At 42.8% G+C, this 17,444-nt stretch overlaps 1 protein-coding gene across 11 annotated transcripts in view; it reads right to left on the reverse strand.

The window, feature by feature from the left end:
• CDKL1 (cyclin dependent kinase like 1) overlaps positions 1-17,444 on the reverse strand; it is a 71,057-nt gene that overhangs the window by 26,480 nt on the left and 27,133 nt on the right. For 8 of the 11 annotated variants that reach the window (XM_019009691.4, XM_004055148.5, XM_055361474.2 and 5 more), the window contains one exon: positions 6,177-6,298. In XM_019009691.4, coding sequence (XP_018865236.2) covers positions 6,177-6,298 — 122 coding nt within the window. Of the gene's footprint in view, positions 1-6,176; positions 6,299-10,382; positions 10,477-11,006; positions 11,127-17,444 lie in introns of those variants that run through there. The other 3 variants (XM_063698309.1, XM_063698307.1, XM_055361472.2) reach the window with 3 other exon arrangements.

Raw genomic sequence — 17,444 nt, forward strand, 5'->3', positions numbered from 1 at the left:
CACCCATACCCAAATTCTGAGTACTAGCTCATGCTTTCTTTGTAGACAATTTCATAAAGAAAGTCAAGTTATAATCAGAATGATGAGCAAAGAATTTGGATGAGGGAAAGTAGGCAACTTGACTCTTCATTGCTGTTAAACTGAGATTGCTTAACTGCATCCATCTCGACTTTAGGAATAATTTATCATTAGATAAAACATAGAGTCAGTCAAATCTAACAAGCCTAGAAGCCATTCTGTCTGTTTAAGGTTGCTTTACATACCTCCGCCCTGATGCATTATGTGTTCGTTTCACAAAGTAACTTTCAGAAAGCAATCTCTGTCTCTCCAAGTTTTTAGGGGAGGCTGTATTGTGACCCTAATGTCCTAATAACAAAATCAGACAGACAGAAATGTAAACGACTACCATATGAAAGTGAAGACATCAAACCGACTTTTAAAAATTCTTCAGAAATGTGAAATTCTTCGGAGATGATGAAGAAATAACATGTATCTCTTTCCAGCATTCTCAATTACAGAAGTCATCCTTTCCACTGCTGCTTGTCTAACATTTGTGACGCAGATCATCAAGCAGTTGGCATTCATTAAGACTTCATTTCTACACAAGGCTATCACAAAGATGGGAAGGGCTGGGGGTCTGGCCAAACTCTTGTAAAAAAAGAATATATTACTAAGAATTTATCCTAAAGAAATATTTATGAAAATGGTTTTTCACTGTAGCATGGTTAGTAATAGAAAATAACTGGAAACAATCTAAATATTTATCAATAGGAGATTGAACTAAGAAATCATGGTATATTCATACAATGGAATTCTATACAGCCATTTTTAAAATATAAAAGTAGATATGTATAGATAGGGAGAAAGCTCCAGAGTACATTTAAAAAAAAATGCAGCCTGGTGTGGTGCGGCACACCTGTAGTCCCAGCTACTCAGGAGGCTGGAACAGGAGGATCGCTTGAGCCCAGGAGTTCAAGTTTAGCCTGAGCAGCATAGCAACAAGACCCTGTTTCTAATATTAACTAATTTATTTAACTAAATAAAAACAAAATAAATGCAGAACAGTATGTAAAGCTATTGATTTTATTTATTTCAATTTTTTCTTTTTTTTTTTTTTTGAGATGGAGTTTTGCTCTTGTCACCCAGGCTGGACTGCAGTGGCACTATCTCAGCTTACTGCCACCTCCGCCTCCCGGGTGCAAGTGACTCTCCTGCCTCAGCCTCCCGAGTAGCTGGGATTACAGGCGCCCACCACAATGTCCAGCTAATTTTTGTATTTTTAGTAGAGACGGGGTTTCACCATGTTGGCCAGGCTGGTCTTGAACTCCTGACCTTAAGTGATCCGCCTACCTCGGCCTCCCAAAGTGCTGGGATTGCAGGTGTGAGCAACCACCCCCAGCCCTTCATTTCAATGTCTGTGTTGCTTTAAAAATTTGCAACAAACAACATATCATTTTTAATCTAAAAAAGAGAGAGAACATTTCTGGAATTTCATTGTCAGAAACTGAAAACTTGCAGTAATGTACATTACCCAGGAGATGTTCTTTGAACAAACTATGTTATTCAGAGAAGGAACTGGTGGTAATTAAATCTGTGCAGGAAAGAATCAATGAAGTCTTATGTCTGGCTGAACATATAGGTAGGCAGAAAAATGAGGAGAAAACATCCAAACCAGTTATTTGTAAAACTTTGACACAGGGAGACCAATCATTTATAGAATAATAGATACAAAGTTTTTTAAGTTCTGTATAAGACAAGGAATGGTTGTGATTGGGGACAATTATAAAAACATAAACCTAAGCACTGGGAATTATAATTGACATGTATTCATGTTACTGTAACAGGATACATATCTCGTGGTATAAACTTGCTTGTGTTAGTAGCAACATGAAGTTGGATCTTCTCCAAAAGCTTTCCAAGGGAGTACCAGAAGTTACAAGCATGTTAATAAGATGAATTAGTGTCCATTTCAGGTTCAAATGAGAAGTCTTTGAGTCTGATTTGGCAAGAATTATTTTTAATAATTAAACATTAAAACATTACTATGGTAATAAACATGAAAAGTATAAAAGCACAAATAAAATGAAAAATATCAATAACAATCATAACTAATCACTAGTAATATTCAGATTACTTGTCTTTTTTCCCATCTACATATAAATTCTATGAAAATGAAATAATATGTATTTTTATTATAGTATAATTTTTTTCATTTGACAACCACTCATGAACTTTTTCCTATGTCAATATATGTTTTATCTATTAACATAAGCTTTATTCTTAATGGGTCCACTGTATTCTATCATAAAACTTTATTATAATTTACGTAACTAATTATCTATTGTTGGATATTTCAGTTGATTGCAATTTTTTCTTTATAAACAATACTTAAAAATATCCCATAACAATAAATACTTTTGTAACTAAGTTTTTGCACATATATTCAAATATTTTCTTATGGTAAATTGTTCAAAGTAGACTTGCTGGGTTTAAGATAATGCCTCTAAGACTTTTAATTCCATACATTGATTGCCAAATTGCCTTCTAGACAGGTTGCTCCAGCAGAGTACTTCATAATCTCTTTTGACAATATTAGGCTTTAGAAATTTTAAATCAAAGTAACCTTTAAGTTGAAAATCCAAACCTTGTTATGATTATTCTTCTTTAAAATCATTTTGTAACTATCAATTTATTGGTTTGCTAATTCAGTCATTCTACAAGTACTGAGTATGTACCAAGTGCCAAATATGCAGCTAGAAGACACTGAGAATCCACAGGTGAGGAAGGCCCAGCTCTTGCCCTTGAGGATTGTGTATTTTACTGGGCAAATGGGATATGTAAATAAACAATCCCAGAAGATGTTATAGAGGCCAGGGTGCTGGCAGGCATCATAAAGGAGTCATATGTGAGATGTAGGAAGGACAGCAGGAGTTTTCCAGGTAGAATAGAGAAAGTAAGGAAACCCACATTTGCTGAGCAAACAGCATGTCCTGAACCTAGAATGCAAGGAATTTGGTAGGATGGGTCATGTATTATGGGCAAACCGGTGGGGAGTGGGGCGGTAGAGTGAGTAAGATCTTGTATCTCATGCTGGGGGGATTTCCCCATACCAGTAAGCTTTGGGGAGCTATTAAAGGATTCTATGTAGAGGGTGGCATGCTCAACTTTGTATTTTAAGAAATCTGTACTTAGAAATATAAGAAGTGATCACAGGACATTCTGAGGGTAAGTATACTAACCTAAGGGGACCCCACCTGGCACCAAGCAGGCTGGTAACCCAACCTGGCAACACCAGCATCAGTAGCTTATGCTTTGTTGATATTGTCTAATAGATCAAATATGACACTGAAAGATAACCGAAGTCTTCTGACCCCTAGGGTACTTGATCATCAATTCATAGCATTATACAGCTAGAAGTCTCCTTAAACTTTACCTAGTCCTAAACTCTCATTTTTACAGGTGAAGACACCTGTAAGCAATTTGCCGAAGGTCACACAGATAATGCTAACTCACCTTTACTGTGAATGTGCTTACAAAATTTTATTTTATAGTATGATGTCTCTAAATTAAAAAGTTTTCATACGATGATAGACTGGATAAAGAAAATGTGGTATATACACACCATGGAATACTATGCAGCCATAAAAACGAATGAGATCATGTCCTTTGCAGGGACAGGATGGAGCTGGAAGCTGTTATCCTCAGCAATCTAATGCAGGAACAGAAAACCAAACACCACATGTTCTCACTTATAAGTGGGAGCTGAACAATGAGAACACATGGACACAGGAAGGGGAACAACACATACTGAGGCCTGTCGGGGGCTGATTTCCTTAAGTAAATCTTATATTTGATTTCCTTAAGATTTCCTTAAGTAAATCTTATATTTGGCAAATCATAGCATTTTACCATTTGGAAATGAGGTTGCTTGTAATTAATCACACATTTATCTACAGGTCTTTCTGTTTTCTCCAACTCCCATATTAAAGCATTTTCTGTTTCCTGGAACATATATAACATATTTTAGCCAGTGGAGTTTTTAAAAATCTGCTTTCAAACTGTAATCACCCTTTTTATTCTGTTCAAACTATATGCCAAAAAAAGAGCTGACTTTCATTGCTTTTGACTCCCACAAATCAGTGTTCCCAAGCCACTCAACATGATTAATCAAATTCCCTGTAACATCCCTCTGGTACCACATAGCCATGAGTAACTTATATTAACAAGTTTAATTGAAGTGTCACTTGCAAGCTGTCAAAAGATCAAATATCAACATACGAAATGTTTTCTCCTTTGAAAACATAATTTCTCTGTATCGATGACTTTCTGAAGGGAGGTGTCTGTCCTCTTGGCTCTCTCTGGCTATGTAAATTAACATTCTGAAACATGAAAAGTCTGTGCTGTGGTCACTAACAAACCACAAGCCACTTCCATTCCATTTGCCTGGAGCTCACGGCAGATCATATATAACCATCACCACGTGGCAGAGCAAGCCCGTGGCAAAGACTTGAAAGAGTTGTTGGAGGAGCCTCAGCCTCCAGCCACTGAAGTGTGAATGGGAGCCATTCACAGTCCATGGGATGGGACACCATTCTGTGGCTCTAATCTATAATCCACTCTTCATATTGTCCCCAGCCAAAGTTGGGCTCCCGAGAACACAGCCAAAAAAGGAAAGGATGGGATATTTTTCATCCCTGGTCAACTTATCTAAAGTCTCCTCCCCTTTCAACTCCAAGGCCACCTTCACCATGAAGCTCTCTTTGAATAATATCTCCCAGGACCTGCTAATCATTCCGTCCTCTTTCTCTAGCAACAGTAATAGGCCCCAGGGATAGTTGCGTCACCTGAGCTGAGCCAATCGGAGCTCCACTAGACTTAATGTGCAGATGCTACCTTCTTCTAGAATTCCTTTCTTCTAGAACAGCTATATAGATTGATATAAGCCTGTGGCCATGCTTTCTATTTTGTACTTTTCCCTTCCAAACTTCCAGCCCATGCCACCCACATGCCCTCCCAAATCCACCATATAAGGGAAGCTTATTTGCAAGGCACAATGAAGAAGAATTAGGGCTGGGAGAGAGTGAGAAAGAACAGCCACTACCTACGTTGCCCTGCCTGAAAACACCCAGCTGAGGAGTGGGTGGGAGCTGGAATCCAGTCCTCTCACCCTGCAAGAGGCTGCCCTCAACTGCAGGAAGGGACCCCCTCCTCCTTTTTTCTTTTTCTTGGACAAGGCCTCTGTGTGCTCAACAAGTCTTCTTCCAATGCACACAAAGATGTTGCATATGCTAGAGAGAGCTGTGTGGTAAGATCAGCGGAGCCCCCGGAGTCACTCCCACCCTTCTCAGTTACAGCCACAACACAATTGTTTTTCACCTATGCTTGCTTCAGTTGGGTTTTTGTCACTTGAAACCAAAGAAATCCTGAGTAATACAGCAGAGTAGACACCCGGATTGCTCCCAGTGAAATACCATGTTTGTTTTAGTCTCAAACTTCCTAGTAGCCATTGCCTTTGGAATCTTCCTTTCAATCTCCAAGCCCTTCTACCTCCCTGGTCAGGCACGGACTAACTAATATCCTTCCTTTTCTTAGAGACTGAGATCACTTCTATGCAGAGATAAAGTACCAAAGAAATCAAGTTCAATCTAATGATGCTTCTGCTGGTTTCTTCATTAAAGTGACTATTTTTTTTTATCCTTTTGTAACATTTTTTGTAATCTTTCTGCTGTCCACCTTGGCAGCAGAGTATGTTGTACAAACACTGGCTGTTTTTAACTAGTCTTTTTTTTTTTTTTTTTTTTTTTTTGAGACAGAGTCTCACCCTGTTGCCCAGGCTGGAGTGCAATGGTGCAATCTCGGCTCACTGCAACCTCCGCCTCCCAGGTTCAAGCGATTCTCCTGCCTCAGCCTCCCGACTGTCTGAGATTACAGGCACCTGCCACCACACCCAGCTAATTTTTGTATTTTTAGTAGAGATGGGGTTTCATTATGTTGGCCAGGCTAGTCTTGAACTCCTGACCTCAGATGATCCACCCGTCTAGGCCTCCCAAAGTGCTGGGATTACTGGCATGAGCCACTGCACCCGGCCTTACCTAGTCTTAAAAAGAGTCATTGCCACTTTTCGCTCACAAATCCCAGTGTGTCTTTGTTTTGCTTGTAAGGGATGGATCACTCACCCTCTTTGGTATCTGTCCAACTCATGGAGAACTGTGTGGTCACAATATTCAAACACCAGGTGAAGCCTCCGTTTCCTCCTGAAGACTTCCAGGAGGTTAACAAGGTTGGGATGCTTGAGTTGCTGAAAACACAAAAAAACAAGTTACTAAATTTGACTTGTGAAAGACAGCTTTCTCTAATCTTGATCCAATAAAAAGTAAGTTGTTTGTCTTTTAAGAATTTCATTCTTAGATTGAAGGAGGCTGTAAACAGTATCATCTTACCCCTCTTAACAAGCTATTTGTCAGTAGCTTGTAAGTCAAAGATGATTATAACACAGGTGGTTGGTGACGGCAAAGAGAGGTATAAGAAGGCCAGAAAATAAAAAAGAATGAAGAGAGAGGGGAGATGGTAATACAAACTTAGCTTTCAAGATTCAGATCAAATGTCCCTTCCTAGGGTCTCCATTAATCTCCTCACACTGGTTCAGTGCCTTGTATGTCTAAAAGCCCCCCTGAAGTATGACTCTTTCAGAATTACCAAGTAATTAATAAATAATTAATATGTAATTCTTACTTAGTAATTATTGTTCAGTTAATTGTTTAATGTCTTCTGGTATCAATAGCTACAATAGATAAATTCAATAGAATATACAAACGACGGCATCAGGGTCTGTGTTCTTTTGTTTATCAAAATTGTGTTGTTGTACTTCTAGCACCAGGCCCTGTACATAACAGGCATTCCATCATTATTTACTCTCCAATCTGATATGCCTGAAAATGTGTGTCTAGATAAAAAAAAAAAAAAAAAAAAAAAAAAGCCCAGGACTGAATGTTAGCTTTGGCAGAGATAAATCTTGTACCTAGCTTCCTGGCCCTTTCTGGACATAATGCTATCAGAAACACTACAACTAGGCACTGGTCTCTTTTTTTCTGCAGAAGAAAATAAGAGACTTACACTAAGAAAGACAAAAAAAGTCACAGGAAAACATATCAATCATGGAGTCCCTTCTGCAGTGCCCATTCACTATCAGATCACAATTACAGTCCCTTTTACCTACTGTTGTACGATTTAACACTTGGCAGATTGCTCCTCTTTTTCCAAATATTCTTTGATAGTGCCACCAGATAATTTTCCATAAGAATTTTACAATCAAGTGTTGTTTTATCGCATTAACTTTCCGCCCTGATTTTTAGAACTGTGGTGAAATACATACAACACAAAATATATCATCTTAATCATTTTAAGTGTACAGCTCAGTGGTATTAAGTAAATTCATATTGTGCAACCATCACCACCACCTATCACCAGAACTCTTTTCACTTGCAAAACTGAAAGTCTATGCCCATTAACTCCTCATTCCTTCCTCCCCGCAGTCCCTGCCAAATACCATTCCACTATTTATTTATTTATTTATTTATTTATTTATTTATTTAATTTATTTTTTGAGACGGAGTCTCACTCTATTGCCCAGGCTGGAGTGCAGTGGTGAGATCTCAGGCTCACTGCAACCTCCACCTCCCAGATTCAAGTGATTCTCTTGCCTCAGCTTCCTGAATAGCTGAGACTACAGGTGCACACCACCTGTACTTTTTGTACTAATTTTTGTACTTTGAGTAGAGACAGTGTTTCGCCATGTTGGTCAGGCTGGTCTCGAACTCCTGACCTCAGGTGATCCACCTGCCTCTCCTCCCAAAGTGCTGGAATTATAGGCTTGAGCCATGAACCCAGCCATGAGCCACCGCGCCCAGCCTCCACTTTCAGATTTTTGACTAGTTATCTCCTACAGGTGGAATGATAGAGGGGTGTGTGTGTGTGTGTGTGTGTATGTGTGTGATTGGCTTATTTCACTTAACGTTATGTCCTCAAGGCTCACCCAAGTGGTAGCAAGGTTGAGCATGAATAATATCGCATTGTATGAATATACCACATTTTGTTTACCCATTCATCTTTTGATCTATGGACATGGCTTGCTTCTACCTTTTAGCTATCGTGAATAATGCTGCTGTGAGCATGAATGTACAAATATGTTTTTGAGACTCTACTTTCAATTCTTTTGGTTGTAGGAATGAGCCATGCATATGTTTTGTTTTGTTTCACCTACATTCCCCAGGTGATTCACTGTGTATCCAGAGGTATTAATCATAGACAAGCAGGCTACTCCATCAGCGATAAAAGGTAAAAGGAGGAAAACTGAAGTTCTTGAACTGCATGCTACAGCACATTTGTATGGGCAGTGACAAAATAAAAGCAGCCCACAAGGAGATACTAAAGAAGATAGTTCTTTTTTCTTTCCTCATTTTCTCTATAAAAATCCCTCTGTATTTTCAAGATGTGAAATTCCTGCTCCAGATATTATACTTGATGAACAAGTATAAAAAATTCAAGATATTTCTAAAGCTCATGTCTTATTAGTCCATTTGTGCTGCTATAACAAAATACCTGAGACTGGGTAATTTACAAAGAACAGAATATTTTTTCTTACAGTTCCGCATGCTGGGAAATCCAAGATCAAGGGGCTGTCACTGGTGTCTGCGGAGGCATGCTCTCTGCTTCCAAAATGGCACCTTGTTGCTGTGTCCTCACATGGCAAAAGGCAGAAGGGCAAGAGAGCACCCCCCTCAACCTTGAGCTCTTTATAGGGGTGCTAATCCCATTCATGAGGGCTCTGCCTCCCAGCGGCCACACCTCTTAATACAGTTGCACTGGGGGTGAAGTTTCAACATGAATTTTGGAGGACGCACCACCATCATTGAAACAGAGCAGCCCATTAATCACCTTTGTGAGAGGTGACAGCATGCTGGCAGCCCTGGCAGTCCTCGCTCGCTCTCGGCGCCTTCTCTGCCTGGGCTCCCACTTTGGCGGCACTTGAGGAGCCCTTCAGCCCGCCGCTGCACTGTGGGAGCCCCTTTCTGGGCAGGCCAAGGCCGGAGCCGGCTCCCTCAGCTTGCAGGGAGGTGTGGAGGGAAAGGCGCAGGCGGGAACGGGCGACTTCCGGGTGGGCGTGGGCTCGGCGGGCCCGGCACTCTGAGCGGCCCCCCTGGCCCACAAGTCCCGGGCAGTGAGGGGCTTAGCACCTGGGCCAGCAGCTGCTGTGCTCGACTTCTGGCCGGGCCTTAGGTGCCTCCCTGCAGGGCAGGGCTCAGGACCTGCAGCCCGCCATGCCTGAGCCTCCCCTCCCCTCCCCCCGCTCCGCCTTGGGCTCCTGCGCGGCCGAGCCTCCATGACCAGCACCGCCCCCTGCTCCGCAGCACCCAGTCCCATCGACCACCCAAGGACTGAGGAGTGCGGGCGCATGGCATGGGACTGGCAGGCAGCTCCACCTGCGGCCCGGTGTGGGATCCACTGGGTGAGCCCAGCTGGGCTCCTGAGTCTGGTGGGGACTTGGAGAACCTTTATGTCTAGCTAAGGGATTGTAAATACACCAGTCGGCCCTCTGTATCTAGTTCAAGTTTTGTAAACACACCAATCAGCACCCTGGGTCTAGCTCAGGGTTTGTGAATGCACCAACTGGCACTCTGTATCTAGTTACTCTGGTGGGGACTTGGAGAACCTTTGTGTGTAGCTAAGGGATTGTAAATACACCAATCAGCACCCTGCTCTAGCTCAGGGTTTGTGAATGCACCAATCAACACTCTGTATCTAGCTACTCTGGTTAGGACTTAGAGAACCTTTGTGTCCACACTCTGTATCTGGCTAATCTAGTGGGGACGTGGAGAACTTTTGTGGCTAGCTCAGGGATTGTAAACTCACCAATCAGCACCCTGTCAAAACGGACCAATCAGCTCTCTGTAAAACAGACCAATTGGCTCTCTGTAAAATGGACCAATCAGCAGGATGTGGGTGGGGCCAGATAAGAGAATAAAAGCAGGCTGCCCGACCCAGCAGTGGCAACCTCCCCTGGGCACCATTCACACTGTGGAAGCTTTGTTCTTTCACTCTTTGCAATAAATCTTGCTGCTGCTCACGCTTTGGGTCCACACTGCTGTAACACGGCGAAGGGCTGCAGCTTCACTCTTGAAGCCAGGGAGACCACGAACCTACTGGGAGGAAAGAACAACTCCAGACACACTGCCTTAAGAGCTGTAACACTCACTGCAAAGGTCTGCAGCTTCACTCCTGAGCCAGGGAGACCACAAACCCACCAGAAGGAAGAAACTGAACACATCCGAACATCAGAAGGAACAAACTCCGGACACGCCGCCTTTAAGAACTGTAACACTCACCGCGAGAGTCCGTGGCTTCATTCTTGAAGTCAGTGAGACCAAGAACCCACCAATTCCGGACACGTTTGGATCTTAGAACTGAGGGCACTCCAAGCTATAAAATGCCACATTTGTTATCATACCTGAAAACCCTTAGCCTGAACTAACATTCTCCAAACATAGTGGGATAGAACTGACTACTGTCTTAAACCTCTGAATTGGATTGACTAAGATGTCTCAACCAGAGAGTAAACAACCAGGTTAAAAGGGGCTAAATACTAACTTTATGACAGAATTCGCAGAAAGCAGAAGTTTTCTTTCACACTGAAAAATAATCATCCTTAGGCTTTACTTTCATTTTCACACTATTTGCTCCCTTGACAGGATGTGACATTGAGTCCAAGACTTTGAATCTTAGAATTCTCTTTCCATTTTCCACATTCCATAGTTAGTCCTCATGTCTCCAGCTGGCTCTTCTAACAAAAGTAGAAATGCATCAATTCTACCCAAACAAATCCCCCGACCTTCTCTGGATGCCAAGGCTGGTGCCTCCCACTTGCCACGTCCAAACGTGCAGTGATCACAGCAGGACACCACTGCCCCAGGACAAGGCCCAAAGGTCCTCTCCATTTGGCCTCTGCTTACCTCTCCAGCCCCAACACTTATAACTTCCTTCTGGACCCACTGAATTTCTCTCACTTCCTAGAAGGCTCACACTCCCTTTCATTTCAGGATGTGTTCAGTTTCCTGTCTCTAAAGCACGCCCCACCTCCAGATGTTACTTTCTCTGTTCAGCTTCCTCTGCTCCACCCTGACACAGCTGGTATGTACCGCAAGAGCTATGATCTGGGCACCCAAGCAAGGAGTAGCACTGTGCCAGTAAAGGACACTGTCACAGCCATATCCATTTGTCTGAATGGGACCAGTAACTGTTATATTGCACCCACCTTGCTATGTTACTATACATCTTTTGAAAACCAAAGTTCTTAGCCGGGCGTGGTGACTCATGCCTGTAATCCCAGCACTTTGGGAGGCCAAGGCAGGCGGACGCCTGAGTTTAGGAGTTCAAGACCAGCCTGGGCAACATTGTGAAACTCTGTCTCTACTAAAACTACAAAAATTAGCTGGGTGTGGCGGCACGCACCTGTAATCCCAGCTACTCGGGAGACTGAGGCATGAGAATCACTTGAACCCAGGAGGCAGAGGTTGCAGTGAGCCCAGATTGTGCCACTGCACTCCAGCCCGGGCAACAGAGCAAAACTCTGTCTCTAAATAAATAAATAAATAAATAAATAAATAAATAAATAAATTTATTTCAAAAAGGAAACAAAACTGAGGTTCTGATAACTGCATGTATTAAATATTCAAATAACATGTAGGTTCTTTCCAATTTTTTGCTATTATAAATAAGATTTTGATAAGCAACTTATTAGCTGGTTGCCTCACTTGGACCAAATTAGGTAAGTTCTCTAGGCCTCAGTTTTCCATCTGTAAGAGTAAGAAGTGCAAGGGCTGTACTGCCAATTACAGGCACATACAACAGGGTCAGGTAAATATTAACCTCTCTGTAAAGGTTAATTATTGATATTGTTACCTTTGGGTTAAATCTGTTTTTATTTAGAATGATTTTTCTCTATTCATTTTATTCAACAATTATTTATATATCTTAAGGTGCATATGGCACTGTGTTAGCCCTAAGGATATAGAGACAAATAAAGCAAGTACTGCCCCTACCGGCCTGGAGCTTAGAACCTAGGAAAGGAGACAGATGTTGGAGAAGTAATCATAGCTATGATAAATGTTATAAAAATGAGGTAAAGAGTACCTGGTTTGAGGGTGAGGTGTGGTTCAGGGAAAATCTCTTTGAGGAAGTGGCCATTAAGTTAATGATTCATTAACTGAGAATGACCTGAAGTTAACTGGGCACCATCTAGAGCCCCAGAAATATGGCTCTAACTAGATAGAGTCAAATTGCTTTCCAAAAGGATTGTGAATATTTACCCCTTGGCCAGGAGTATGACAGTATTTTTACCATATTATGGCCAGCTTTAAGGAGCATATAGACAATTTCAGGCTTGTGATATATATTGCCAAATTGCTTCCTTTGAGGGCTTACAGTGCCTCTGGCAACACAGGAAGGTGTAACTTGTCTCTCCCATCTTCCTCCATGAGATAATCTTCAAATAATTGCAAATAGCTGATAACTTATCTCTCAACCTGTTTTTAGAATAATTTTAATATAGAAAGATGATCATTAATACTAAATCCTAATTAGGGGTTATAAATATTAAATTATCAATATTTTAAAATAAATTATTAACTTTCACTGGGTTGCCAGGATTCCAGGTGACCCGAAAATACTCCAGAGCAGCAGATATGTGGTCTGGCATAGCACCCTTATGAAGCCAGTCCCCGTCTGGCTGTGTTCATATATTCAACAAATATTCCTAGAGCCCTGTGATAGTTAATACTGAGTGCCAACTTGATTGGATTGAAGGATGCAAGGTACTGTTTCTGGCTGTGTCTGTGAGGGTGTTGCCAAAGGAGATTAACATTTGAGTCAGAGGACTAGGAGAGACAGACCCACCCTCAATCTGGACGGGCACCATCTAATCAGCTGCCAGCACAGCTAGAATAATGCAGGCACTTGATTTGCTGAGTCTTCCGGCCTTCATCTTTCTCCCGTGCTGGATGCTTCCTGCCCTCGAACATTAGACTCCAAATTCTTCAGCTTTTGGACTCTTGGACTTATACAGTGGTTTGCCACGGGCTCTCCGGCCTTCGGCCACAGACAGAAGGCTACACTGATGGCTTCCCTACTTTTGAGGTTTTGGGACTCAGCTTGCAGATGGCCTGTTGTGGGACTTCATCTTGTGATCGTGTGAGCCAATTCTCCTAATAAGCTCCCCTTCATATATACATCTATCCTATTAGTTCTGTCCCTCTAGAGAACCCTGACTAATATAAGCACCTACTCTGCATCAGGCATTGGTGAAAGAGACAGAGGACTCAGGCATTAAACAAAGAAGTGCCAAAAATAATCTATGAAATTAGGCTGTCTCAGAGAAACTGGCCCTGAGGAAGTGACCTTGAGCCGAGTCTAGAGGGTAAAGGTCTGACCAAACCAAGGGCAGGGGTGGTGGTAAAGGCACAGATGGCAGCTTTCCAGGCAGTGACTGGCCCTGAGTCAGGAGAGAACTTGGGTCACTTCAGCAACTGAAAGACAGTGTGGCTGGTGGGTGAAGCTCGTGGAATCAAGGCCAGCCAGTCAGAAGGCAGATCCTACAGGGCCTTGCAGGCCACGCTAAGCAATTCACTCTATCCTAGTGCAATGGGAAGCCACTGGAAGGATTTCAGCAAGACATGATATGGTACCATGGGGCTCTTAAAAGCTCACTACAGCAGCAGGATATAGAATGGCTTGGAGGACGCAAAATGGATGAAGTGGCTGTTGATAGCTGACATTGTGGTGACTTGGAGCAGAGCAGAGGCAGGGTAGTCGGTGAGAAGCATTGTCTTGAGATGTATTTTGTTATCAGAATAGTCCGGATGTGGTGATCGGCTGGAGGTGAGGGACAGGGGAGAAGGAAGTGTCAAAAATGACACAAAAGTTTACACACTGGAACTGTCAAAAATGACACAAAGGTTTACACACTGGGACAGATGGTGATGCCATCACAGAGAGGGGGAGTAAGACTGGGAGAAAGAAGTCACTAGCTTTGTCTCATTGAATTGGTGGGGATCTGAGACACCAAAGTGGAGTTGTTATGTCAGCCAGAGTCTGAGCTGAAGATAAAAGCCAGGGAGTCCGCATGTGTGTAAGCGAAGCCATAGACAGAGAGAGGAGATTGCCCCGAAGGAGCGAGAGTGAGATGAGAAAGCCGTCTAAAGAACCCTCCCACCCAGATGTGTGGTTGATGAGGAGGAAACACGAAAGGGGAAAGGGAAGAAAGCCCCTTAAGATGAGAGAGAAGACAGCAGAGCAGGCGCCATGGGGGCATCATGGGAGGAGGAAGTGGTCAGTGTTGACAGATGCTGCTGAAAGGTCAGATGGAAACAGAGGGCTGAGAGATGCCTGGTGGGCTTCCCTGGGTTGGGGTCGAGTGACCTTATTGGAAACGGTATCGGTGCAGTGGTGAGACCAGAAGCCAGATTATGTGGACTTAACATCTCAAACTACCTTACTCCTCTCTCTCTATTGACCCCACTGACCTCAGGGGTAGAACTCAAAGGGACACCTCTGATCCTCAAACCAGTCTGCAGCGAATAGCTGGAGGTGTCCATCATAGCCCCAACATTGTGAATGTCTGCATTCACAAGGGTTTGGATGTTTCTGCTTCAATGCTGAATGGAGTTCTTTCGGGACATACAAAGGAATTAGATGAGAAGAACTAAGCAACATGATGGACAAACTGTTACAGGCTTACCCAACATGTTCACGGTACATACAAGTAAACTTAATAGACAGAACAGATTACATTACCATATATACCACAAAGATGTTTGGGGCTCATTTAATGACAATGCCTTCCTATATACAAGTCTGTGAAGCCAAAGCCTCAGGTCTGGGGCGTCTGTGCTGGGCTAATCTTGAAGCTCTTGGTGATCCTTACCAGGCCAGTATCACTGTCCTCAGTTAATGCTCTATCTAGAAGCACGGGCCTGCTCAGACTCAGATTTACTTTCTCATGTACAAAAGTTTCCACTTTTGCTGCTGCTATTTTATTTTAGTCTTCCTTTTATTTTTTCTGTTAAAATTTTCATTTTTAAATTATTATTACTTTTTTGAAACAGGATCTCACTCTGTCACCCAGGTGGGAATGCAGTGGTGCAATCACAGCTCACAGCAGCCTCGAACTCCCAGGCTCAAGTGATCCTCCTGCCTCAGCCTCTCAAGTAGCTGGGACTACAGATGTGTACAACCATGCCCAGCTAATTTTTAAAATTTTGTGTAGTGACAGGGTTTCGCTACGTTGCCCTGTCCGATCTTGAAATCCTGGGCTCAAGCCAACTGCCCACCTCGTCCTCCCAAAATGCTGGGATTACAGGCATGAGACACTGTGCCCAGTCTATTTTTTATTTTTTGAGACAGGGTCTTTCTCTGTTACCCAGGCTGGAGTGCAGTGGCATGATCATGGCTCACTGTAGCCTCAAACTCCAGGCTCAAGTGATCCTCTTCCCTCAGCCTCCTCAGTAGCTGGGACTACAGGTGCACACCATCATAACAAGCTAGTTTTTTTATTTTTAAAATTTTTTTAGAGACAGTGTCTCACTATGTTGCCCAAGCTGATCTCAGACTCCTGGGCTCAAGCGATCCTCTCACCCTAGCCTCCCAAATTGCAGGGATTATGGGCGTGAGCCACTGTACCCAGCCTTCTCTCTGTGTTTCAAATACTGATGTTCCATATTATGTTGCCAAGTCAAGTATTTTCTGTGACATTAAAAAAAGGACTTCATTTTTCTGAGGTTGAATTTAGCCAGAGCCCTACCTGGTTTCCCTGCAGAGCTGAGAATGCTACGTATCCTACGTGGGCAGCTGCCTCTCTGTGTCGTCAGCCCTCTGTCTTCATTGGGCACCCATCTGTTCTGATAAGCTCAGACCCTCCATCTTCTAAGGTCAATTGTTTGGCCTGTTTAGCCCATAAGATTTTGAAGAATTTTGTGCTAGTTGCCAACCTTTTTTTTTTTTTTTTTTTTAGATGGAGTCTCGCTCTGTCACCCAGGCTGGAGTGCAGTGGTACAATCTTGGCTCACCACAACCTCCACCTCCAGAGCTCAAGCAATTCTCATGCCTCAGCCTCCCAAGCAGCTGGGATTACAGGTGTGCACCACCGTGCCTGGCTAATTTTTGTATTTTTAGTAGAGACAGGGTTTCACCATGTTGGCCAGGCTGATCTCAAACTCTTGACCTCAAGTTATCCGCCCACCTTGGCCTCCCAAAGTGCTGAGATTATAGGTGTGAGCCACCACGCCCGGCCGCTACTCTTCACCAGGAAATGTTACTTTAAAATCCTGGTTACCAAGAGTCTCTTGCAAATGCTGGGGATCAGCAGGTCTAGGCCTGTAGACTCTGTGGCACTAATGAGCTAGGGCTGAGAGCAGCTGTTCACTTTAGACAAGGCTTGTATGCTTTAGGTCACCGCAGTCACCCACTCCCTATTGCTCCCTGATCATGATGCCAAGTGAGAGTTGCTCTTTATCATCACTCTTGCATTATTGACTTTCTTATACTAGAGTTAAAAGTGAAATATTTAATATGTCCATGTTTCTATCAAAAGTAGAAAAATGTACAAGCAATAGAGGTATATTTTTTGTTGTTCTTTTAAAGCTTTATTGTAAATTGTAAACTTATTGTAAATATACAATTTATAATTATATATATACATATATTATATATAATATATATACACACACGCACACACACACACACACACACATATATATAGTTGCTCTATTGCCCAGGCTGGAGTGCAGTGGCACGATCTCAGCTCACTGCAATCTCAGCCTCCTGGGTTCAAGCAATTCTCCTGCCTCAGCCTCCTGAGTAGCTGGGATTACAGGCATCAGCCACCACCCCCAACTAATTTCTGTATTTTTAGTAGAGACAGGGTTTCACCATGTTGGCCAGGCTAGTCTCAAACTCCTGACCTCAAGTGATCCGCCCACCCCAGCCTCCCAAAGTGCTGGGATTACAGGCGTGAGCCACCATGCCTGGCTAATTATATATGTTTATGGGGTTCAAATTAATGTTAGGATTTATGACTATAATATGGAATAATTAAACCTAGCCAATTAACATATATCCATCACTTCATATACTTAACCTTTTTTTTTGTGGTAAGAACATTTGAAATCTACTCTTAGCAATTTTTTTTTTTTCTTTGAGACAGAGTCTTGCTCTGTCACCCAGGCTGGAGTGCAGTGGCACGATCTTGGCTCACTCCAACCTCTGCCTCCTGGGTTCAAGTGATTTTCCTGCCTCAGCCTCCCAAGTAGTTGGGATTACAGGTGCCTGCCACCATGCCTGGCTAGTTTTTGTATTTTTAGTAAAGACGAAATTTCACTATGTTGGCCAGGTTGGCC

Source organism: Gorilla gorilla, chromosome 15 (genome assembly GCF_029281585.2).
Source record: "Gorilla gorilla gorilla isolate KB3781 chromosome 15, NHGRI_mGorGor1-v2.1_pri, whole genome shotgun sequence".
Classification (NCBI taxonomy): Eukaryota; Metazoa; Chordata; class Mammalia; order Primates; family Hominidae; genus Gorilla; species Gorilla gorilla.